The 26,495-nt window shown below is 40.6% G+C and overlaps 1 protein-coding gene across 1 annotated transcript in view; it reads right to left on the bottom strand.

The window, feature by feature from the left end:
• Window positions 1-26,495, bottom strand: part of LOC139381503 (glutamate receptor ionotropic, delta-1-like) — a 451,280-nt gene that overhangs the window by 47,152 nt on the left and 377,633 nt on the right. The window contains exon 9 of the mRNA XM_071125103.1: window positions 1,576-1,677. Within this exon, the coding sequence (XP_070981204.1) occupies window positions 1,576-1,677 (102 nt within the window). The remainder of the gene's footprint in view (window positions 1-1,575; window positions 1,678-26,495) is intronic.

Below are 26,495 nucleotides of genomic sequence, written 5' to 3'. Positions count from 1 at the left end.
ATTCTGACTTTTGGGTGACAACTTTATGAAGACCTGCTTCAAGTCAAACGTCATCTTCATAAAGAGTTTCTTGGGTGTCTGTTGACCCGTAACAGCTGGTGTTGTGGAGACGTGTGACACTTAATCAGGCAGAAATTACCATTCTAAATGTACTGAGGCAAACAATGGCTCTTCTTTATGGGGGAGTGTCAGGAATGAATTGAATGGGTGGAAAAGACAGTTGAGGAGGAGAGCTGCTGGGGTGGATTGGAAAAACGACATGAATTAAACAGAGCTGCCAAGAGGGAGCCAAGCAGAACCTATGTGAATAAGAATGGGGCAGGTAAATCTTGTGTGAAGAGAGAGAGCAGAATGGTAGCGGACAAGCAGCTAAGGAGGAGCTGTATTGTATTGTTGCCCTTACAGAAAAAAACTAGATTATTTCACATAAAATGTTACAAATTTGACATGTTTTTGGAACAATTCACATGTTCACATTTTCTCGTGTAGTAGTATGTTAATCATCCTGGTCTAATAGACTAGACGTAAAGGTAAATTCGAGACACTCTAATTAGTATTATATGTTAATGTACGTTTGGTATGGTTACATATGACTGATTGTTACATAAGGGTGGATCTGTGGACGTACAACGTGAATGCCTAGCAACCCAAAGTTTGCTAGTTCAAATCTCATCATGGACAACTACTTAGCATGTTAGCTAATAATCCTCTCCCTAATCCTTTTAGCTAACAATTTCCTTAACCCTAACCCTTTTAGCTAACCCTTCCCTTAAACCTTTTTAACCTAAATCCTAAACTTAACCCTATCCCCTAAACCTAACCAACGTTTGTAACATATCAACATATTGTACATTTTCAAATTAGTAACATATTGTATGTTTTGCAAATTCGTAACATATACATTACCTACTCATTCAATCGTGTTTATTTTAACTATTTTCTACATTGTAGAATAATAGTGAAGACATCAAATCAACAAAGCAAACGGTGGCTATTTGAAGAATCTCAAATATTAACTATATTTTGATTTGTTAAACACTTTTTTGGTTACGACATGATTCCATATGGGTTATTTTATATTTTTGATGTCTTCACTATTATTCTACAATGTAGGAAATGGTAATAATAAAGAAAAACCTTTGAATGAGTAGGCGTTCTAAAACTTTTGACCAGTAATGCAATAGAAAGTGTAATTCGTAACATATCATACGAAATGGGTGATGTACATCCACAAATTAAAACATACCATATGAAAAGTAACATATACTAACTGGGGTCTCTCGTATTTACATAAATAATAATATAAAATGCTCTGAGACCAGGTTGTGAATTTACATGTTGTCATATGTTATCACTTTAACTTGACATAAAATTATGTGATCACATTACAATATTTGTTTTTGGAACGTGTTTTTTTCTGTAAGGGTGGAGTAGATCCACAGAGCCAGATGAAGAAGAAGAGCAAGACCTCACATTATGTTCTAATCCTACACAGGAAGTGACAAGGTGACCAGACAGAGTATAGCAGCATCAAGTGGCAAGTTGGTATAGTGTTGGTAGTGAGTAAGCACTTACTAGTAATGTTACCACCTTGACCGTCACTCCTTGCATGCCGTTCTCTATCCGACTCTCCTTTAGACTACCGTTCAGCCCACGAGTTGAGTCCCAAGTCGCCAACTGAGAGAGAGGATGGGAAAGTGAGAGTGTCTGCAATTTAATTAAACAATCTATTAATTTCAATGAAAACTCAATGGGGTGTGTGATGACTAATCTAATCACCATAGTTGGCATACAAGACTCAATCACTTTTAAGAAATGTAGGGAACTGGCATTGCAAACAGGGTTGGGTAGGTTACTTTCTAAATGTAATCCATTACAGTTACTAGTTACCTGTCAAATTGTAATCAGTAATGTAACTTCCGGGTTGCAAATGCAAATTAATTATTTACAAATCATACAATGTGATTTTCTGGATTTTTGTTTTAGATTCCGTATCTCACAGTTGAAGTGTACCTATGATAAAAATTACAGACCTCTACATGCTTTGTAAGTAGGAAAACCTGCAAAATCGTCAGTGTTTCAAATACTTGTTCTCCCCACTGTATATACAGTTGAAGTCGGACGTTTACATACACCTTAGCCAAGTACATTTAAACTCAGTTTCACAATTCCTGACATTTAATCCTAGTAAAAATTCACTGTCTAAGGTTAGTTAGGTTCACTACTTTGTTTTAAGAATGTGAAATGTCAGAATAATAGTAGAGAGAGTGATTTATTGATTTCAGCTTTTATTTCTTTCATCACATTCCCAGTGGGTCAGAAGTTTACATACACTCAATTAGTATTTGGTAGCATTGCCTTTACATTGTTTAACTTTGGTTAAATATTTTGGGTAGCCTCCCACAAGCTTCCCACAATAAGTTGGGCCATTGCTCCTGACAGAGCTGGTGTAACTGAGTCAGGTTTGTAGGCCTCCTTGCTCGCTCACACTTTTTCAGTTTTTCCCACTCATTTTCTGTAGGTTTGAAGTCAGGGCTTTGTGATTGCCACTCCAATACCTTGACTTTGTTGTCCGTAAGCCATTTTGCCACAACTTTGGAAGTATGCTTGGGGTCAATGTCCATTTAGAAGACCCATTTGCGACCAAGCTTTAACTTCCTGACTGATTTCCTGAGATGTTGCTTCAATATATCCACATAATTCTCCTGCCTCATGAAGCCATCTATTTTGTGAAGTGCACAAGTGCCTCCTGCAGCAAAGCACCCCCACAACATGATACTGCCACCCCGTGCTTCACGGTTGGGATGGTGTTCTTCAGTTTGCAAGCCTCCCCCTTTTTCCTCCGAACATAACAATGGTCATTATGGCCAAACAGTTCTATTTTTGTTTCATCAGACCGGAGGACATTTCTCCAAAATGTACGATCTTTTTCCCCATGTGCAGTTGTAAACCATAGTCTGGCTTTTTTATGGCGGTTTTGGAGCAGTGGCTTCTTCCTTGCTGAGCGGCCTTTCAGGTTATGACGATATAGGACTCGTTTCACAGCGAGCACCATCCCCCTCTCTCTGCCTCCTACAACCAGGCTGCTGTGGTCAGAGAGGTCATAAATTCCTAGGGAAGATCCTGGAGGATGCCCGACCACAGTTATTGTCGGGCATCCTGGGACAGGTCCTTTTCTGCCCTTCCGAATAAAACCACACACTCTGGTTTTCTATCATCAGACCATGTTTCTCTCAATTACAAGAGGACAAAGGTTGCAGACCAGCTTATAACGGACATTTCAGAACAAAACAAGCATTTATTGTGGACCTGGGATTTCTAGGACTGCATTCTGATGAAGTTCATCAAAGGTAAGGAAACATTTATCATGTATTTTCTGGTTTCTGTTGACTCCAACATGGAGGCTAATTTGGCTACTGTTCTGAGCGACGTGTCAGATTATTGCATGGGTTGCTTTTTCCGTAAACCTTTTTTTGAAATCTGACACAGCAGTTGCATTAAGGAGAGGTATACCTATAATTCCATGTGTATAACTTGTATTATCATCTACATTTATGATGAGTATTTCTGTTGAAACGATGTGGCTATGCAAAATCACTTGATGTTTTTGGAACTAGTGAATCTAACGCGCCAATGTAAACTCAGATTTTTTTTATATAAATATTAACTTTATCAAACAAAACATGCATGTATTGTGTAACATGATGTCCTATGAGTGTCATCTGATGAAGATAATTCAAGGTTAGTGATTATTTTTCTTTATTTATGCTTTTTGTGAATGCTATATTTTGCTGGAAAATGGCTGTGCTTATTGTGGTTTGGTGGAGACCTAACATAATCGTTTGTAGTGCTTTCGCTGAAAAGCCTATTTGAAATCGGACACTTTGGTGGGATTAACAACGAGAATAGCTTTGAAATGATATTGGACACATGTATGTTTTAGGAATTGTAATTATGAGATTTCTGTGGTTTGAATTTGGCGCCCATTTTCACTGGTAGTTGTCATATCGATCCCGATATCGGGATTGCAGCCATAACAGGTTAAACTCTTAGACTATCGATACCGGCAGAATAAGAACAAGTCTTTGATATGAATTATTAGTCTGCAGCTAGGAATTCGGTATCATTGGACACGATGAACGACAACCGCCGAAACACCTATCCATAACGACATGAATGAATGTCACTCTGAACTATCCACTCTAACCACGACAGAGAGAGAGAGAGAGGACGGAAACTCTCCAACAGAAACGTACTTTTCAGCTGAGATCCCGACGACACACTGACCGTAAATATATATATTGATTGCAATTGTTCTCGAATGAGTGAGCGTTCATGTGCAAAGGATTAGCATTTCAATTGTTATAATTATAAACTCTGTAGTGACTTCTCATCTGATCCCCATTCCCCTTTTGTCTAACAAGCCGCCATGCCGGTTTAGCCCACTAGGGCACATTCCCCTATCATTTCTTGTAACCATATTTACTTTGTTTGTTTGTTTATGCATTTCTGTGAATTACTTAGTAGATAAATGATTTAACACAATTGATGTATGGATGACTCATAGTGAAGACTGGGTTCATGCAGCTAACCAACAATTTACGACGTTTGGAATGAGACTAACATGACGTAAAGTAAATCATTCATTAATTCGAAGACTAATTGATCAGATATAAAATATCTGAAAAGTTATATTAGGAAATTATAACTTTGTAATCTGAATATTTTCCTTGTTCCCCCGACTTTCTAGTTAATTACAGTTACATGATTAATCAGTTTAATCGCGTAATACTAATTACAGAGAATCTTTGATAAAAATTAAAAGTCTTAATTCAATGATAGTAAAGACACGACAGCGGTATGACGGCTGCGTGGTCCCATAGTGTTTATATTTGCACAAAGTAGATGTCCTAACCGACTTGCCAAAACTATAGTTTGTTAACAAGAAATTTGTGGAGTGGTTTAAAAACAAGTTTTAATGACTCCAACCTAATTGTATGTAAACCTCCAACTTCAACTGTGTACAGTGGGGCAAAAAAGTATTTAGTCAGCCACCAATTGTGCAAGTTCTCCCACTTAAAAAGATGAGAGGCCTGTAATTGTCATCATAGGTACACTTCAACTATGACAGACAAAATTAGTAGAAAAAAAAAATCCAGAAAATCACATTGCAGGATTTTTAATGAATTTATTTGCAAATTATGGTGGAAAATAAGTATTTGGTCAATAGCAAAAGTTTATCTCAATGCTTTGTTATATACCATTTGTTGGCAATGACAGAGTTCAAACGTTTTCTGTAAGTCTTCACAAGGTTTTCACACACTGTTGCTGGTATTTTGGCCCATTCCTCCATGCAGATCTCCTCTAGAGCAGTCATGTTTTGGGGCTGTTGCTGGGCAATACAGACTTTCAACTCCCTCCAAAGATTTTCTATGGGGTTGAGATCTGGAGACTGGCTAGGCCACTCCAGGACCTTGAAATGCTTCTTACGAAGCCACTCCTTCTTTGCCCGGGCGGTGTGTTTGGGATCATTGTCATGCTGAAAGACCCAGCCACGTTTCATCTTCAATGCCCTTGCTGATGGAAGGAGGTTTTCACTCAAAATCTCACGATACATGGCCCCATTCATTCTTTCCTTTACACGGATTAGTCGTCGTGGTCCCTTTGCAGAAAAACAGCCCCAAAGCATGATGTTTCCACCCCCATGCTTCACAGTACGTATGATGTTCTTTGGATGCAACTCAGCATTCTTTGTTCTCCAAACACGACGAGTTTAGTTTTTACCAACAATTTATATTTTGGTTTCATCTGACCATATGACATTCTCCCAATCTTCTTCTGGATCATCCAAATGCTCTCTAGCAAACTTCAGACGGGCCTGGACATGTACTGGCTTAAGCAAGGGGACACGTCTGGCACTGCAGGATTTGAGTCCCTGGCGGCGTAGTGTGTTACTGATAGTAGGCTTTGTTACTTTGGTCCCAGCTCTCTGCAGATCATTCACTAGGTCCCCCCGTGTGGTTCTGGGATTTTTTTTTCTTGTGATAATTTTGACCCCACGGGGTGAGATCTTGCGTGGAGCCCCAGATCGAGAGAGATTATCAGTGGTCTTGTATGTCTTCCATTTCCTAGTAATTGCTCCCACAGTTGATTTCTTCAAACCAAGCTGCTTACCTATTGCAGATGCAGTCTTCCCAGCCTGGTGCAGGTCTACAATTTTGTTTCTGGTGTCCTTTGACAGCTCTTTGGTCTTGGCCATAGTGAAGTTTGGAGTGTGACTGTTTGAGGTTGTGGACAGGTGTCTTTTATACTGATAACAAGTTCAAATAGGTGCCATTAATACAGGTAATGAATGGAGGACAGAGGAGCCTCTTAAAGAAGAAGTTACAGGTCTGTGAGAGCCAGAAATATTGCTTGTTTGTAGGTGACCAAATACAATACAATGTGATTTTCTGGATTTTTTTCTCATTTTGTCTGTCATAGTTGAAGTGTACCTATGATGAAAATTACAGGCCTCTCTCATCTTTTTAAGTGGGAGAACTTGCACAATTGGTGGCTGACTAAATACTTTTTTGCCCCACTGTATATACTGTAAATAATAAGTGACATCCGTATCGCCGTAGACTACATCACTGCTGTCATCCTTACCTCCAAGCGTTTATTCAAGTTAGATAATCTTTGGATGCCGACAGCAGTCGCACCATTGAAAGACATAGCTTGGACTCTAGCCTACAAAAGCATATTCCTGCTCTTTTCCTGCGATCCATCAAACAAATTTGGCGTGTCATCATAGTTGTCTCTGACTTGTGGTCTGACTCGCTCAGGTGGAACAAACTTAAATGTGTGCCTTTTTTCAATGCTTATTTGAAAGTAATTGAGAAAACAGAGATTTCTTTTCGCAAACATCCTTTCTCAATTTAAAAGTAACCCTCGAATTAATAATCTAGTTTTTCAGAAGTATCTGTCTTCTGATTACAATATTTTTGCTGGTAACGTAACGGATTACAGTTACCATATTTGTAATCCCTTATATGTAGATTGTATGTAATCCGTTACTCCACAACCCTGCATGCAAATATATGAGCTGGTCACCAAGGCAACAAGTGCAGCCTCTAGCATGGTAACAGGGTCCTCTTTCTAAATACTGCATCGGTCACACAACTTGCAGCTATACTGAGGTAGTACGGACTAGGCAACATATGGCAATGGATGCTGTTCGCTAGAGATGATGATGGTGATGACATTGATGGTGATGATTATGATGATGACAATGGAGGTGGTGACAATGACAATGCACTGCAACGGTTACAAATACAACAAAACATGAATACAGTTATCTGAGAGAAATATAATAGCTAGATCTACAGCGTGCACTTTTTTTCTAATCTTTTACACAAACAGATTCACGTCCTCATGTGCCTTCACTGTGCTTCACCTAGTGCAATATGATACATGATGCAACCAATACAAAACCATTAATGCCAGTTTGTCCTGGAATCTCTCTGGTTTGACAGGATGACAGGAAATAAAAGCATAATACACATTATATTAGTTTAACCACCTCACTGAATCCAATCATGTCATACAGCTACAGCATCAAAACCATCACTCTGTTTTAGCTACCTTTTCACCTTACTGGGGAAGTAAAAGTTTTTCTTTCCTGTTAAATTCTTAATCACAGCTGCTAGCTGGACAAAGAACTGGCACATCTTTGGTACTAGCCTGGGGACCAAGCTGACATGACAAGAGAGCTGGCCTTAGGCCAGACACCAGGACTATATCTGAACACAGAGCATAGCTCAGTCATACACATGCAGCATGTCCTCTCTGCACAGCCTTCCTGCTGCCTACAGGCTATTACAACAATGGTGGGCCAAAATTAGAATGGAAAGATAGTTTCAAAAGTAATATAACCCACTTTAATTATCAGCACCTTTCAAATCATGTTAATACAAAAAATATATATATTTGGTTTGTTTGGTTTGTTCCAAACACAAACTTGTTCCCACTTTCTTTAAGACTAGGACATTTGAGTGAATGAATTGGCTCATTATAGCAAAGCTTTATTTCACAAAGTGAATCCCTTTTAGCAATATGCCGTTTAGTCCACTATTCAAACTAACCCATTTCTATGAAAAGTCAGTAAAGATCATGAAGTCTTTGTTCTGCGCTTTAATGGAGTCGTTGTTCTCTGCTTTAATATGATACACAATCATACACTGAATATTATCTATTGTCTAGAATTATTAATGAAGGATGTTGTAAGACCCTGTGCAACAGAGTGGACCTTCCAGTGCAGGAGACCTGACACCTTCCATTTACAATGAAGGACATCGGTAACACAGGAGAGGAGGATGAGAAAGAGGAATGGGATATCACAATCTTGAACCAAACTTCATGGGTTATTTTAAGATTTGATCACAAGCCCAACTCTGAACATTGAAGACTGATAGTGTTATGAAATATTGAGTGTTCCCTTGCTCATCCCCTCTTTCATTTTCTCTCGGATTGAACATGATTTGTTGAGATAAAAATAACAACATCTATGTAGTTTGAAAAGCCAGGTTTTTCATGCCGTGTACAGTTGAAGTCGGAAGTTTACATACAATTAGGTTGGAGTCATTGAAAGTCGTTTTTCAACCACTCCACAAATTTCTTGTTAACCTCTTTGATCTCTAGGGGCGCTATTTCATTTTTGGATAAAAAACGTTCCCGTTTTAAGCGCGATATTTTGTCACGAAAAGATGCTCGACTATGCATATTCTTGACAGTTTTTGAAAGAAAACACTCTGAAGTTTCAGAATCTGCAAAGATATTGTCTGTAAGTGCCCCAGAACTCATTCTACAGGCGAAACCAAGATGATGCATCAACCAGGAAATGAGCAGAATTTCTGAAGCTCTGTTTTCCATTGTCTCCTTATATGGCTGTGATTGCGCAAGGAATGAGCCTACACTTTCTGTCGTTCCCCCAAGGCGTTAGCAGCATTGTGACGTATTTGTAGGCATATCATTGGAAGATTGACCATAAGAGACTACATTTTCCAAGTGTCCGCCTGGTGTCCCTGCGTCGAAATTGGAGCGTAAAGCCAGGTGCAATTATTTTTCCATTTGAGAGCAAGGAGAAACCAGGCTTCCACGAAGGATATATCATTGAAGAGATATGTGGAAAAACACCTTGAGGATTGATTCTAAACCACGTTTGCCATGTTTCAGTCAATATTATGGAGTTAATTTGGAAAAAAGTTCGCATTTTGAGGGCTGAATTTTCGTTTTTTTTTTTTTTTTTTTTTTTTTTTTTTTTTGGTAGCCAAATGTGATGTACAAAACGGAGCTATTTCTAATACACAAAGAATCTTTTTGGAAAAACGGAGCATCTGCTATCTAACTGAGAGTCTCCTCATTGAAAACATCAGAAGTTCTTCAAAGGTAAGTTATTTTATTTGAAGGCTTTACTTGTTTTTGTGATAGTTGCCTGCTAAATGCTAACGCTAATGCTAACGCTAATGCTAACGCTAAATGCTACGCTAGCTAGCTACTGTTACACAAATTATTGTTTTCCTATGGTTGAAAAGCATATTTTGAAAATCTGAGATGACAGTGTTGTTAACAAAAGGCTAAGCTTGAGAGCTAGCATATTTATTTCATTTCATTTGCGATTTTCATGAATAGTTAACGTTGCGTTATGGTAATGAGCTTAGGTCTATAAATAGAATCCCGGATCCGGGTTTGGTCGTCGCAACAGGTTAACAAACTATAGTTTTGGCGAGTCGTTTAGGACATCTACTTTGTGCAAAACACAAGTAATTTATCCAACAATTGTTTACAGCCAGATTATTTCATATATAATTCACTGTATCATAATTCCAGTGGGTCAGAATTTTGCATACACTAAGTTGACTGTGCCTTTAAACAGCTTGGAAAATTCCAGAAAATTATATAATGGCTTTAGAAGCTTCTGATAGGCTAATTGACATAATTTGAGTCAATTGGAGGTGTACCTGTGGATGTATTTCAAGGCCTAACTTCAAATTCAGTGCCTCTTTGCTTGACATCATGGGGAAATCAAAAGAAATCAGCCAAGACCTCAGAAAACAATTGTAGACCTCCACAAGTCTGGTTCATCCTTGGGAGCAATTTCCAAACGCCTGAAGGTAACACGTTCATCTGTACAAACAATAGTACCTAAGTATAAACCCCAACGGACCACACAGCTGTCATACCGCTCAGGAAGAAGATGAGTTCTGTCTCCTAGAGATTAATGTACTTTGGTGCGAAAAGTGCAAATCAATCCCAGAACAAAAGCAAAGGACCTTCTGAAGATTCTGGATGAAACAGGCACAAAAGTATCTATATCCACAGTAAAATTAGTTCTATATTGATATAACCTGAAAGGCCGCTCAGCAAGAAAGAAGTCACTGCTCCAAAACCGCCATAAAAAAGCCAGACTATGGTTTGCAACTGCACATGGGGACAAAGATTGTACTTTTTGGAGAAATGTCCTCTGGTCTGATGAAACAAAAATAGAACTGTTTGGCCATAATGACCATTGTTATGTTTGGAGGAAAGAGGGGGAGACTTGCAAGCCGAAGAACACCATCCCAACCATGAAGCACGGGTGTGTGCAGCATCATGTTGTGACGGTGCTTAGCTGCACGAGGAACTGGTGCACTTCACAAAATAGATGGCACCAGGAGGGATGAAAATGATGTGGATATATTGAAGCAACATCTCAAGACATCTGTCAGGAAGTTAAAGCTTGGTCGCAAATGGGTCTTCTAAATTGACAATGACCCCAAGCATACTCCCAAAGTTGTGACAAAATGGCTTAAGGACAACAAAGTCAAGGTATTTCAGTAGCCATCACAAAGCCCTGACCTCAATCCTATAGAAAATGTGTGGGCAGAACTGAAAAAGCGTGTGCGAGCAATGAGGCCTAAAAACCTGACGCCGTTACACTAGCTCTGTCAAGACGAAAGGGCCCAAATTCACCCAATTTATTGTGGGAAGCTTGTGGAAGAATATCCGAAACGTTTGACCCAAGTTAAACAATTTAAAGTCAATGCTGCCAAATACTAATTCAGTATATATAAACCTCTGACCCACGGGGAAAGTGATGAAATTAACAAAAGCTGAAATAAATCATGATTTCTACTATTATTCTGACATTTCACATTCTTACAATAAAGTGGTGATCCTAACTGACCTAAGACGGGGACTTTTTACTAGGATTAAATGTCCGAAATTTTGAAAAACTGATTTCAAATATATTTGGCTAAGGTGTATGTAAACTTCCGACTTCAACTGTATGCATCAGTGCTTATGCAAAGCATGGTGAGACTGTTACAATCAAAGTATACTTTGGGTAAACACATTTGTTTATACACGCCTACTGTGCAGTTTACAAATCAGGATCAATGTCAGTAATGTGGATTCTATGAGGAAGCATTTATCTGTCATTACCGACAATTTGAGCCTAAACACAAGCCACAAACATATTTAGATCAATGTCAATACATTCAGGACAGAACACACTCTGTGACTGTACAAACGCTATGTCCAAATAGAAAATACAAACAAAGGGATAGTGATGATTTGACGTTACTTTATTTGAGTGTGTTTCTTTATCCTTCAAAGCTACATTCTAATGGATCAGCCTCAGACCTTCAGATTACGCTTCAGAACAGGGGACTATCATGCTCATACTTTATATTTTATCGCTGTACAAAGAAAGTCTGCATGCTTCTCTGACTTCCAAAGACAGGGTATTCATCTTGCTGTGCTTATATAGGTAATTCATCTGGTGTGTAGCTGGGACGCTGTTATAAATATTAGATTGTCTATTAAACTATATTACACTACAATGTTTGTTCTATAACATAAAAACATATCAATGAACACCCTTCTAATGAAATTGTATAAGATAAGACTGGGCATGTTTTTTGGTGTGTGAGAGAGTGGGAAGGGGTGTTGTATCAAGCTACCATGTTTTCATCAGGAATGCCATTCGTATTTTCATGAATAACAATCTAGTCTAACATATCTGTATTCCTATGGTCCTCGTGTGTGTGTGTGTGAGTGTTAAATGTCACTGCTTTCTCCCTGCTTCACATGGGGCTATTTTCCCCATGAGTGGGCAGGTCCTCTGGGGACAGAACTCTCTCCACGCCCTTTACTAAAGAGGAACACTTCTACTACACACATCTCTGCATACAGAGGTCAAATGAAAGACCTCAGACACAAACATGTCCTTTGTAACATGCAGACAACAGATAAGGGAGGTAAAAATGTAACAAGATGTCATTTGTTTTGTTTTTTTACAATCAATCTATTTATTTGTAACACTTTACAGTACATTTAGATTGCACTTGCGTGTGTGTCTCAGCACAGAGATGAACACAGAATAACTTAGTTTGATCTAAATTGAACAAATAATAAGGGGAGCCATTGATTTATAGGATCATATTTCAAGAACAGTAGAGAAACACAAAATAATAAATAACGGTAATAAAAATTGTTTCCTAATTTTCTTCTTCTTCAAAAGTAAATGTTACTGTGACAGCTACAGAATATGACAGCTATTGACACTGATATCGTAGCAGACTTATCTAGTTTATAACTATCCATTTTAGAACTCCACAATACTCAAATGTTTGAACAATTACATTCAAAACAAAATAATACACTCAAGCATCACCTCCAAAGTTAGCGAGGGAATATACTGTTCACTTTCACAGTCCCCTCCAAAACAAAGTTTCCCTTGTTTGAACTATTTGGAGTCTCCATTTACACCGTTAGCTCCAGAAACCCGATGTTTACATATCGACATCCCCCATTACACCACCAAAATCATTATCGACCACACCGCTAAGTCTACCTCTCAGTCTTCTATTCAGTGTGTGTATGTGTGTGTGTGTAGGTAGGTCTTTCTGCATATTTTCTTAGCACCATGGTTGCCTTTGTCTCTCTTAAAGGACAAGTTAACTTTTTTTAAACAAATCTCTATTTTTTTTTTGAGAGAGAGACAAACTTACCCCAACAGCAATATACTTCCTTGTGCATTTCCATGTTCAAGCATGTGCATGCTTTCTCGTATCACCACAATGAGAAGGAGAAAGCCCGCGCATGCTCACACGCGGAAATGTTGCGCTCGAGTCCAACAAAATGGAATATAACTTTGCGGATGAAATTCAAAATCACACTATTTCATTTGTACAACATCTAAAGACCTGCATAACTATATTGAGAGCATTGCCGTTTCTAAAATGACGTATTTAGGTGTTTTTGGAGGCTTTGTTCATGTTTTAGCTCTGCACCTTCAACTGAAGAACGAACATGAGAAAGTCTATTGCTGGTTGGCTAAGTTTTTCAAAACCTTGTGAAATTCCCCAAAATGTTCCTGGACCTCTATAACATGCTATTTATATTTTTTTTAAATAGATTTTGTTTAAAATAAGCTAACCTGTCCATTAACTGGAATGAAAGGATGGGACGGTGGCTGAAGTCTTATCCCACACCCCTGGAATAAAGACCTCCTCCATCCCCGTAATTTTGCCGAAAATATGTAGAATACCTAACAACTCAAAATAGGCCTACTTAATAACGTTAGATCCCTCACTTACAAGTCAGTCATAGTCAATGAACTAATCATAAACGTGATGTGATTGACCTGTCTGAAACATTGCTTAACCTGATGAATTTACTGAGTTAAATGAGGCCTGTCCTCCTGGTTACACTAGTTACCATATCCCCCGTGCATTCCACAAAGGCGGAGGTGTTGCTACCATTTTTGACAGCAAATTTCATTTTCTGAGTTAGTCATGAAATCTATGCAGCCTACCCAATCCATTTTTATAGCTACTGTTTACAGGCCTCCTGGTCCGTATACAGCATTCCTCACTGAGTTCCCTAAATTCCTATCTGACCCTCTAGTCATGGCAGAAAATATTACATTTTTTCATGACTTCAATATTTACATGAAGAACTCCACAGACCCACTCTAAAAGGCTTTCAGAGCCATCACAGACTCAGATAGTTTTATCCAACATTTCTCGGGACCTATGCATTGCCAAAATCATACCCTGGATCTAGTTTTGTCCCGTGGAATAGATTTACTGCATCAAAATGTTTTTCTCATAATTCTGGACTATCGTACCACAATCTTATCACGTTTGCAATCGAAAACAAATTATTTGCTTATACTCCAACCAAGGATTATCAAAATCTTTGGAAGACCCAAAGATTCCTTGATGCCCTTCCAGACCCCCTCCACCTACTCAAGGATGTCAGAGTACCAAAATCACTTAACAGCCTAACCGAGGATCTAAACTTAACCTTGCATAATACCCTAGATGCAGTCGCACAGCAAAAGAAAAATGTCACAAACAACTATCTCCCTGGTATTAAGAAAATACCCGAGCCCTGAAGAAAGCTTCCAGAAAATTCGAAGTCTTCCAACTAGCCTGGAAAGACTAGTAGGAATTGTTGGTATCGTGCAATATCAAAAAGCCCTCCCTGCTGCCTGAACAGCCTATTTTTCCAACCTGATTGAGGAGAATAGAAAAAATCCCCCCCCAAAAATGTTTACTGTCGCAAAGCTAAATAAAAAGCAGCATTCCCCTAGTGAGGTTGGCGTTCACTTCACTTCAGCAGTGATGAATTCATGAACTTCTTCCACTTCTTCTTCTTCAATGATCATTAAACTACTGAAAGAGCTACTTCCTGTAGTGGGCATTCTTATGTTGAAAGAGATCTGCTTTTAGATCTGAAAATGAATCCATATGATTGTACAGTCATCTCAAATAAAAATTAAGGACCTTGGTGTTACTCTGGACCCTGATCTTTCCTTCGATGAACAAGAGCAGCCCCTTTTCATCTTTGTAACATTGCAAAAATCTGAAATGTTTTGTCCAAATTTGATGCAGAAAAGCTCAACTCTGTTTTTGTCACTTCAAGATTACACTCTACTTTCTGGATACCCGGATAAGGCACTAAGTAAACTCCAGCTATTGCTAAATACTGCTGCTAGAATCCTGACTAGAACCAACAAATGTTGATCATATTACCCCAGTGCTAGCCTCCCTACACTGGCTTCCTGTTAAGGCTAGGGCTGATTTCAAGGTTTTACTGCTAACCTACAAAGCATTACACAGGCTTGCTCCTACCTATCTCGCCAATTTGGTTCTGCTGTACCTACCTACACGTACGCTACATTCACAAGAAACAGCTGGAGGCAGAGCTAAATTTATATGAATTGTGTGCCGATCGATGTGAGACACAGACTCAGTCTCAACCTTTAAGTCTTTACTGGAGACTCATCTATTCAGTAGGTCCTATGATTGAGTGTCGTCTAGGCTAGGGTTGTGAAGGCGAATGGCAAGGCACTGGCATGACAAACCACCCTTGCTGTCTCTGCCTGGTCGGCTCCCCTTTCTCCACTGGGATTCTCTGCCTCTGACCCTATTATGGGGGCTGAGTCACTGGCTTGCTCGCGCTCTTCCATCCTCCCTGTCCTCAGGCTCCTGCAGTGGGGAGAGCTTTGTGGGCTATACTCGGCCTTGTCTCAGGGTAGTAAGTCTTGAGATCTCTTTAGGGGTGTGGGGACTGTGCTTAGCCAAAGTGGGTGGGGTTATATCCTGCCTGGTAGTCCCTGTCTGGGGCTAAATTTGGAATTGGTCTTGGCCCCAGTGCACAGTCTCAGTCGCCTGTATCGATGCTGCAATAGTCTATGTGCTGGGGGGCTAGGGTCAGCCTGTTATATCTTGTATAATTCCTCTCTCTCTCTCTCTCTCTCTCTCTCTCTCTCTCTCTCTCTCTCTCTCTCTCTCTCTCTCTCTCTCTCTCTCTCTCTCTCTCTCTCTCTCTCTCTCTCTCTCTCTCTCTCTCTCTCTCTCTCTCTCTCTCTCTCTCTCTCTCTCTCTCTCTCTCATCCCAGAGGACCTGAGCCCTAGGACCATGCCTCAGAGACTACCTGGCCTGACGACTCCTGGCTGTCCCCTATCCCTAGTCCACCTGGTCATGCTGACCCAGTTTCTGCTGTTCTGCTGCAGCCATTCTGTCTCGACCTCTAAATGCTTGGCTATGAAAAGCCAACTGACATTCACTCCTGAGGTCACTCTTGCAGCCTCTACAATTACTGTGATTATTATTTTACCCTTAATGACCATGTACCCCCTATAAACTCCACCTGGCACAACCAGAAGAGGACTGGCCACCCATCAGAGCCTGGTACCTCTAGGTTTCTTCCTAGGTTCCTCCCTTTTTAGGGAGTTTTTCTTAGCCACCGTGCCTCTACATCTGTATTGCTTGCTCTCTGGGGTTTTAGGCTCGGTTTCTGTATAAGCACTTTGTGACAACTGCTGTTGTAAAAAGGGCTCTATAAACACATTTGGTTGATTTGATAAACAACCTTAGCATAACTTTTGTTTTGAAAAGCTAAAAATCCTCATCGCTGGAATCGTATCTCCTCTAAGAAAGCAAAGACAGGTAGACGTGGTGCCTGTCTGTCATTGTAGCCTCCCAAAGGCCCCCACTACACCATCACTATGTTAAATGGAGATTGAGAATGAGAGAGGGAAGGAAAGAGAGCGAAAGATTACCTCTTGACTTTCCTGCAAAGAATACATCGCTCAGAGAAGAGCCAATGAGAGTCATGGCGTATGGCCATGATGGAGGTCATATGTTACCCGAGGGACTTTTCTCTCTTACCTTTTTCTCGCTCTCTTCATCTTTTTGTCTTCCTTTCTATTTCTATCTTTGTAAGATATTTATTCAGGAGGAATAACAGTCAAATGAATGGCTTTCAATGAGAAATATAAGTAGGAACTCTAACAAAATCTGCTGACTGAATACAAGTTGGCACATCAATATGATCAAATTAGAAAACAACAACAACAACATACATCACTCAGCAGCACTGAGCGATAGCTAAAGAAAACTAAGTGTAGCAACCAGGAAATGGTATTTCAGTCTTCATTTGGTTCAGACCCCAATAGTCGCTTCATCTGAGAGCCATCAGGCCACTGAGAAAATTGCCTTAATGCAGATAAATGATGATGGAGGGGAGAGTGGCAGATAAAAACAATAGGGAGAATGGAGGAGAGATAGGCAAGAGGACCAGAAAAGTGACATGTTAAATGGAAACTTCACCGCTAGAGACTATTTGGGGTGTTTTTCCAGTCTCCCTACAGATTTCTGATTGATGAGAGGATGTTTTAGACATAATTATGCACTATAGCTGTATTTTAGAATTTTCGTGCCGGGAGAGTTCAACCAATGATGGCATTTGTTGATTGAGCCTGCTGTCTGATCTAAAAATGAATGGAGTCATATTTTGTAACAATTATTGTGGCCACATTAGCAGCGCGTAAATATTGGTTTGCCCTTGTTCAATAGAGCCGATGTTTCTATCTGTCAGGACATTGCAGGATATCTGTTTGACTCATTTTCCCTGGCTTTGTAAAGACTACAGCCCGACGGGAACCCTACTTCCTTGTTCCCACCATCAAAGGCAGGCTTTTCAAAACAAGGGAGGACCTAGTTTATAGGTTCACTGAAGCTTTGTTACCGTGCACTATCTATCCCGAGATTGCGAAATAATAAGCTACAATGGCTTCTTCTGATGAGTCCTCTTTCCAAGAAGAGCTGACCGACAACACATTTTTTTTTGCATAGGAAGATACAGCCCTATTTATTTGAGCCAGAATACACTGAGGAGGAATTGAGACAGTGAGCAAAATAATTGTGAGACCAGCAAGGAGTGGTGGCAATTTACACAAGCTGTACCAGGACTCAGGAGGGCAAATGACAAATTAGTAAGTTGTTTTACTGTCAGTAGTTAGCTAGCAATATACTGTAACCTCTCTTTTTACATAAGGCAGTGTAGTTCAGTACAGTACAATTTGGTGATTGATTTGTCCATAACCGGGCTTGCTAGTACCACTGCTAGCCAAGTTAACTAGCTAGCTAGCTAGCTGTGTTTCCTATACCTAATTCAAAAGGCACTCCCACATCTGAGCAATCTAATTTGCAGGTGCATGGCAACAATTGAACAAAATGAAGGAGAAAGGAAAAAATGAAGGAGATAGTATCACCGATCTTTAATAAGCTTACGTATCGCCACACGGCCTTCGTCAGAGCTTTTGGGATTTTTTGAAAGTTGCACCATTATGTGGACATACATAGGCATTTCATCATAAAGTCCTTTAGGAAATAATGTCTGGAGGGTGAAAATCCCAACACATTCTCTTTTACTCAGAGTATCTCCTCCCCTGTCTGATATCTTAACTTTCTCTATGCCACAAAATCTAAAGGTGGCAATGTCATGCTTCAGGTCATTGAAATGTACAGCGACTGGATAATCCCTGTCATTTCTCCTGATTTAACTTTTATGTTCACTAATTCTCTGTTTGAGAGAGCGGGTGGTTTTACCGACATAACAGAGCCCACATGGACATTTCATAATGTAAATAACATGGGCGGTGGAACACCCAATAATGTCATTTATTTGGAACCATTTTCCTGTGTGTGGGTGTCAGAAATATTCACACTGTATCATGTTGTTACACTGTGCGCATCCCCTGCATTTATAGCTACCATTTGGTAGAGGGCGTAAAAGAGCTTGGCTAATCTTATTTTGTGGCTGGCCGTTGGCATGAACCAATTTATTGTGTAAATTGCAAACTCTTGTCATGTTCTTTTTTTTTATTTTGTTTTTTTTTTATTTTTTTTTGTTGAATTTTACCCCTTTTTCTCCCCAATTTCGTAGTATCCAATTCTTGTAGTAGCTACTATCTTGTCTCATCGCTACAACTCCCGTACGGGCTCGGGAGAGACGAAGGTTGAAAGTCATGCGTCCTCCGATACACAACCAACCAAGCCGCTGCTTCTTTAACACAGCGCACATCCAACCCGGAAGCCAGCCGCACCAATGCGCCGGAGGAAACACCGTGCACCTGGCCACCTTGGCTAGCGTACACTGCGCCCAGCCCGCCACAGGAGTCGCTGGTGCGCGATGAGACAAGGACACCCCTACCGACCAAGCCCTCCCTAACCCGGGCGACGCTAGGCCAATTGTGCGTCGCCCCACGGACCTCCCGGTCGCGGCCGGTTACGACAGAGCCTGGGCGCGAACCCAGGACTCTGATGGCACAGCTGGCGCTGCAGTAACTCTTGTCACGTTCTGACCTTTATTTCTTTTGTTTTGTTGTTATTTAGTATGGTCAGGGCGTGAGTTGGGGTGGGCAGTCTATGTTTGTTTTTCTATGATTTTCTGGCCAACTTCCTGTGCTTACCGGAGGGCGAGAGAGACCGGGCAGGCACCGTGTTATGCTGTGGAGCGCACGGTGTCCCCAGTGCTGGTGCATAGCCCGGTGCGGTACATACTGTACCAGCTCCTCGCATCGGCCGGGCTAGAGTGGGCATGAAGCCGGCTCTATGCATCTGGTCTCCAGTGCGTCTCATTGGGCTGGCGTACATGGCACCAGCCTTACGCATGGTGTCTCCGGTTCGCCAGCACAGCCCAGTGCTGGCTAGTCCACCTCGCCGCACTGGCAGGGCGACCAGGAGCATTCAACCAGGTAAGGTTGGGCAGGCTCGGTGCTCAAGAGCTCCAGTGCACCTGCACGGTCCGGTCTATCCAGTACCACCTCCACGTACCAGCCCTCCGGTGGCAGCCCCCCGCACCAGGCTGTCTCTCCGTCTCATCCCTACAGAGCTCCTCCGTCCAGCGCTGCCAGAGCTTCCGCCCCTCAGTCCAGAGGCGCCAGAGCCCCTCAGTCCAGAGGCGCCAGAGCCCCTCAGTCCAGCGCTGCCGGAGCCTCCCTCCTCTCCCGCGCTGCCGGAACCTCCCGCCTGTCAGGCGCTGCCGGAACCTCCCGCCTGTCCGCCGCTGCCAGAGCCTCCCGCCTGTCCGGTGCTGCCAGAGCCTCCCGCCTGTCCGGCGCTGCCAGAGTCATCCTTCAGCCCGGCGCTGCCGGAATCTCCCGTCCATTCGGGACCCATTTCTAGGGTCCCCAGTCCGAGGTCGGCGGCGAGGGTTGCCGTGTTTAGGATGCCACGGAGGCGGACAATGAGGCGGAGAAAGACTGTGTTGAAGTGGGGTCCACGTCCCGCGCCAGAGCCGCCACCGCGGACAGACGCCCACCCAGACCCTCCCCTATAGGTTCAGGTTTTGCGGCCGGAGTCCTCACCTTTGGGGGGGGGGGGGGTACTGTCACGTTTATTTCCTTTGTTTTGTCGTTATTTAGTATGGTCAGGGTGTGAGTTGGGGTGGGCAGTCTATGTTTGTTTTTCTATGATTTCGGGATTTCTATGTTTCGGCCTAGTATGGTTCTTAATCAGAGGCAGGTGTCATTAGTTGTCTCTGATTGAGAATCATACTTAGGTAGCCTGGGTTTCACTGTTTGCTGGTAGGTGATTGTCTATGTTAGTTGCTTGTGTCAGCACAGTTCTTATGATAGCTTCACGGTCGTTATTTGTTTATTGTTTTTGTACAGTTTACTTCGTGTTTTTCATCCTCTATTAAATGATGCATTCACACCACGCTGCACTTTGGTCCGCTTCTTACAACGATCGTGACACCTCTCCTATACACAATACGTGGTGGATATTTAAATTCTGCCGGCAAAGCTGGGTCCGATGATAAAATATGCCAGTGTTTCTTGACCACACCTCCCACTTTTCGCGAATTCAAAGTATATGTTGTTGTGAACATTACGGCGTGTTCTTTGGCTTTAGCGGGTCTTTTTTTGTAGCAGTTTATCTCGTGTTTTTTCCAATGCCAAATTATGAGCTTCATCCACACATTGTGAGGGATAGCCTTTTCTTAGAAACCTCATGCGCATCTCCACTGCTTTATCTAGATAATCCTCTGTGGAGTGGTTTATACGGCGCAGTCTGAAAAATTGGCTTCTTGGAAGTCCTCTTTTTAATGGCTCAGGGTGGAAGCTGTCACTCTGTAATAGAGTATTTCTGTCCGTTTCTTTTCTGTACAGAGTTGTAAATAGGGTTCCATTTGATTTCTCAATCCACATATCGAGATCAATAGAGAATTTGAGATTAGGGTCAGTGTCATTGAGTAGTGCCATAACATCTGACAATTCTTCTTCAGTTCCTTCCCATATACAAAAATGTGGGCTCTGTTATGTCGGTAAAACCACCCACTCTCTCAAACAGAGAATTAGTGAACATAAAAGTTCAATCAGGAGAAATGACAGGGATTATCCAGTCGCTGTACATTTCAATGACCTGAAGCATGACATTGCCACCTTTAGATTTTGTTGCATAGAGAAATTTAAGATATCAGACAGGGGAGGAGATACTCTGAGTAAAAGAGAATGTTTTTGGATTTTCACCCTCCAGACATTATTTCATAAAGGACTTAATGATGAAATGCCTATGTATGTTATGTTGTGAATTTGAACATGAAATATGTGTCTCTTGTAGATTATTTTGACGTTTTTCGTATGATGTACCCTATGACTAATGAAAATTTCCAATGTCCTCATTGAGATTTTACAGACGTGTTTAATACGCCTTATTTATACACTTTTGTAATATTTATGAAATGCATATTGTTATATTTGGTAGCACTTATTTATTTTTCCTTTGCCTCCAACCCCCTTCCATGTGTAGAACGGATGTGGGTGGGGCCAGGTCCACATAATGGTGCAACTTTCAAAAAATCCCAAAAGCTCTGACGAAGGCCGTGTTTCCTATACCTAAAATGTACTGTATTCTGACGGTCTAGCTAATTAGCTAAACTGGATTTTTTTTTGATGATGGCGTAGAGAAAAGGAATTACTTTGGCTTAATGACTGATACATTACTAGTCTTGGAGTAACTATACCTGTGTGTTGTAGCTAGCTAGCTAATGTGTGTCTGTGGGATATATTCTACACCATGCTGCTACAGTAAGAATACAGACAGTACACAACGATTGCCCATGAATGTCGAGTAGTGCTTTCGTTTTTCTTTCACAGACAATACCACTTTGATACAAATAAGTTGATGACTCTAAAGAGGAGATGTGAAAGGTCCCATAAAACAACAATCTCCCCTTGTATCAAAGTGACTCTGAACACCTCATTGCACCACCCAAACGCACAGAATGCAAGTATTCCCTTTGTAGAGCTGTAGTATTTACTGTAAGCGTTAGTAGTATATTTTTATTGTACTGTTTATACTGTATATATGTCATAAATTGCCATAACTGTTACTGCATACTGCTGTGTAAACTCTTCTCGGGCTCCAGAGCAAATACACGTTGTCTTGAATACAAGCCACGTCTACTTATTTGTTATATTGACAGACCAATCTGCTGTTTTATTGAAACCTGTTTACTTGCCAACAAAGACAAGTTTAAATGATACACCAACTCTCTGCATCATTTGTTTTAGCAGTAAGATTGAAGCTAGTTTATACAAATGCACTTCATGAATATCACATTGAATTGATCCAGAAGTTGAAGTCAACACTTTACTGGTTTTTGATGCAGCTGGAATCGTTTAGTTACTTGTCAGTACACATGTAAAAGAGATCCTATAAAACACGCTTGTGTACATATGTACAACAGCTAACAATATCTATACCACAATGCAATTGTGAGCAGACTAGGCATTCTATATTGTACTACAACATCAGTCTAACTTAATATGGATGTTGTGTAGGTTGAATGTTTCAGGCAGGTTCCATAATGTTTTTTCAGCTAGTCAACCTCTTCTTTTGTTGGGTAATGGTAGCAGGCGCTGTGGCGGTTCTTCACCACTCACTGCTTCGACCTCTTGCAGAAGATTTGTATGTACAGCAAGTCCCCTGGAAAGACATGAAGACTGATCATGAGTATGTGTAATCATACATTAAACCTCATGTTCATCTGTAACCAAAATAGGGTACAGTAGACTGGCATGTGTTTTATTACACTTTGAGTCAATAATGGGACATTGAGATGGGCTGTTAGCAAAGATGTGAAAAGTTTGAGGGGGGCTTGACTTGTAGACAGTCTAGCTGTGTATTGTTATGTATGAGCAAGTACAGTTGTACTGTTGAGTAGACAAGCACTGCCAACAATAAAGACAAGGCTAGAAGAATATACTGTACTAACAGCCCTTCTCCCAAATGCAGAATAACTGATTGCAAGGATGTGAAAAGTTTGAGGAGCACTTGTCTTGTAGGCAGTTTAGTTTAATGGGGATTTAGTTTCTCAAGAGGGTATTGTGCTTTCATAAATACCTTTGGCTGTCCTTGCAGGTTTCTAAGTCAGATGATGTTGTGCTTGAGCTTATTCGAGGCTGAAAGCTTTCATCCAATGGGTCTACAGGCTCTTTACTACTAAAGCTGGTGTCAAGGTCATTGTCATTAGCAACAGGATTACTGTAGGACACACGGTAGTCAGTGATTAGCCAACATTTTATTACTTTGTCCCTACCAAGACACACTCAAACAACGTACTATGTCCACCCACCCCCCTCATGTCAATAGATCATGCATACTAACCTTCACACACACAATACACACCCACAACAGACACCAGTCAGTCACCCACACCATCCCCTCCTTACTAACACCTCTTTTACTCCAATTTAGACTTCAAGCCTTGCATGAACAATCAACTAAGTCTCCATAATACAGAGAGAACTACAGTAGATGTTGTAGCTTACTTGTAAACACACCAACTATACCAACAAGACACAAACCATGTTTATGCCTAGCTCCAGTATATTTATTTGCTCATCGTGGAGTCATGGAAAGATTGAATAGATCTTAGTAAGATTTTAGGAGGTGTCTTACACGAGTTCCTTGTGCTGAGCTTGATGTCGATGCCTCTGCAGATGTTGATGGGATCGGAATCTTAATAGAACACAGTCACATTAGCCTCCGCAGTAGTTACTTCGCTATAGCTACTGTAGCTAGTTAGATAGGTAATTTTCTGCTGCGCTGATATTGGCTGATCGGATAGCATCCTCTTTGTAGTGAAGAGGGAAATCAATAGAATAGCATCCCTTTTCAACGTTCAATGACATGGCAATCCCATCAGTTGAGACTTCCGTTCCGTTAGAAATGTTCTGGCTGAAAGTGCTGGCTACAAACACAGACGTGGATATTTCTCACATCAATTGGATAACGTTACACCTAGGACTGTGGCAGTCATGAAATGTTGTCAGCTGGTTATTGTCATGCAAAAGTCTCACAGTAATTGACCAATAATTAACATAAACACATTTAGCCAGGCCTTCATGCATACAAGCCACTGATGCACACCTTTGGAATATCTACATAGACAAAAAATCTAATAAATCAATTTAATATACACAATCACAATAAATTAATTATTTATGTTAGGCAGGTCTAAAGAAACAGTATGATATGAAAAAAAATGTTTTTCTGAAGAACAGAATATGAGTTGGCTTACTATATTTTATGTGGCTATGCACCATGCCATAGGATGTAGGCTTGTTCATTTAGCAGACAACATATGCTTATAAGTGCCATTATAGTAGGGATGTAATTTAACTTAGCTGAATTAAATAGTTGGTAGAGCACGGTGCTTGCAACGCCAGGGTTGTGGGTTCGTTTCCCGTGGGGAACCAGTAGGAAAAAAGCATAAAAATGTATGTAAGTCAACCTGGATAAGAGTGTATGCTAAATTACAAAATAAAATAAAAAATGTTTTTGAGGTTTTCCCATTCCGAAGTGACTGCACATATGAATTGGCAAGTTTAGTTGTGAATGATACAAACTTTTGAATGTCTTAGAAATCAAAATGTATATGGGCTGCATGATGCGACTATAGGCTGTTGATGATAGTAATGATTTGAGTCGCACAAAAAGCTAGAGCTCTATGCCCTGCCTCAGGCTGCACACGCTGTTCTCTCATCAAATGATCATATTTTCAATTTTATCTTGTCTTTACTAATATGTAAAATTTGTTTAGATTAGAATGGCCCATTATCAAATTGGCAGGAACAGGGGCAGGGGAAAAAATACATGTCATCTTTATGCACTCAAATAGTGAATGGAGGCCACTTTCCCGCCGGTTTGTTTTTTACTTATGCAGGGTTGGATACTCTGGTTATTTTACTCCACATATACTTTTTTTAACCATTATTTAACTAAGCAGGTCAGTAAATAACAAATTCTTATTTACAATGACGGCCTAGGAACAGTGGGTTAACTGCCTTTTTCAGGGGCAGAACGACAGATTTTTACCTTGTCAGCTCAGGGATTCGATCTAGCAACCTTTGGTTACTGGTCCAATGCGCTAAACACTAGGCTACCTGCCGCCTAAGGTATATCACACTTTATTTGTCACATGCGCCGAATACAACAAGCGTAGACCTTACTTTGAAACACTTAATTACAGCCCTTAATCAGCTGCAGTTCAAGAGTTAAGAAAGTATTTACCAAATAAACTAAATTAAAAAATATTAAAAGTAACACAATAAAAAATCAATAACAAGGCCATATACAGGGGGTACCGGTACCCTCTTGAAGCTAGGGGGCATTTTTGGAAAAATAACGTTCCCAAAGTAAACGGCCTATTTCTCAGGACCAGATGCTAGAATATGCATATAATTGACAGCTTAGGATAGAAAACACTCTAAAGTTTCCAAAACTGTAAAAAATATTGTCTGTGAATATAACAGAACTGATATTGCAGGCGAAAGCCTGAGGAAAATCCAATCAGGAAGTGACTCTTATTTTGAAAGCTCTGTGTTCCTATGCATCCCTATTGACCATTGAAAGGGATATCAACCAGATTCCTTTTTCTGTGGCTTCCCTAAGGTGTCTACAGCCTTTAGACGTAGTTTCAGGCCTTTATTTTGAAGAATGAGCGTAAACGTCCACATTGCGTAAGTGGTCAGTTGTTGGCTCTCAGTGTGATTTTTGCGCAAAACAGAGAGGTAGCCATTTTTCCTCCCGGTCCTAGTGAAAAGCCAACTGTCCCGGTTGATATATTATCAAATAGATATTTGAAAAACACCTTGAGGATTGATTATAAAAAATGTTTGCCATGTTTCTGTCGATATTATGGATATAATTTGGAATTTTTATCTGCGTTGTCGTGACCGCTATTTCCGGTGGATCCCTGGGCATAACGCATCAAACTAACGGAGGTATTTGGATATAAAAATATCTTTATGGAACAAAAGGAACATTTGCTGTCTAACTGGGAGTCTCATGAGTGAAAACATCCGAAGATCATCAAAGGTAAACGATTAATTTGATTGCTTTTCTGATTTTCGTGACCAAGTTTCCTGCCGCTAGGTGTACATAATATTTTGCTTTTAATATAGATAAACTTACACAAATGCTTGTATTGTTTTCGCTGTAAAGCATAATTTCAAAATCTGAGATGACAGGGTGATTAAAAAAGGCTAAGCTGTGTTTCGGTATATTTCACTTGTGATTTCATGAATATGAATATTTTCTAGTAAGATTATTTGACCGTTGTGCTATGCTATTTAGCGTAGTTGATGACAATTATCCAGGATTCGGGA

Source organism: Oncorhynchus clarkii, chromosome 23, assembly GCF_045791955.1.
Source record: "Oncorhynchus clarkii lewisi isolate Uvic-CL-2024 chromosome 23, UVic_Ocla_1.0, whole genome shotgun sequence".
Lineage (NCBI taxonomy): Eukaryota > Metazoa > Chordata > Actinopteri > Salmoniformes > Salmonidae > Oncorhynchus > Oncorhynchus clarkii.
The sequence above is the reverse complement of the archived record's forward strand: the minus strand, read 5'-3'. Positions and strand labels throughout refer to the sequence as shown.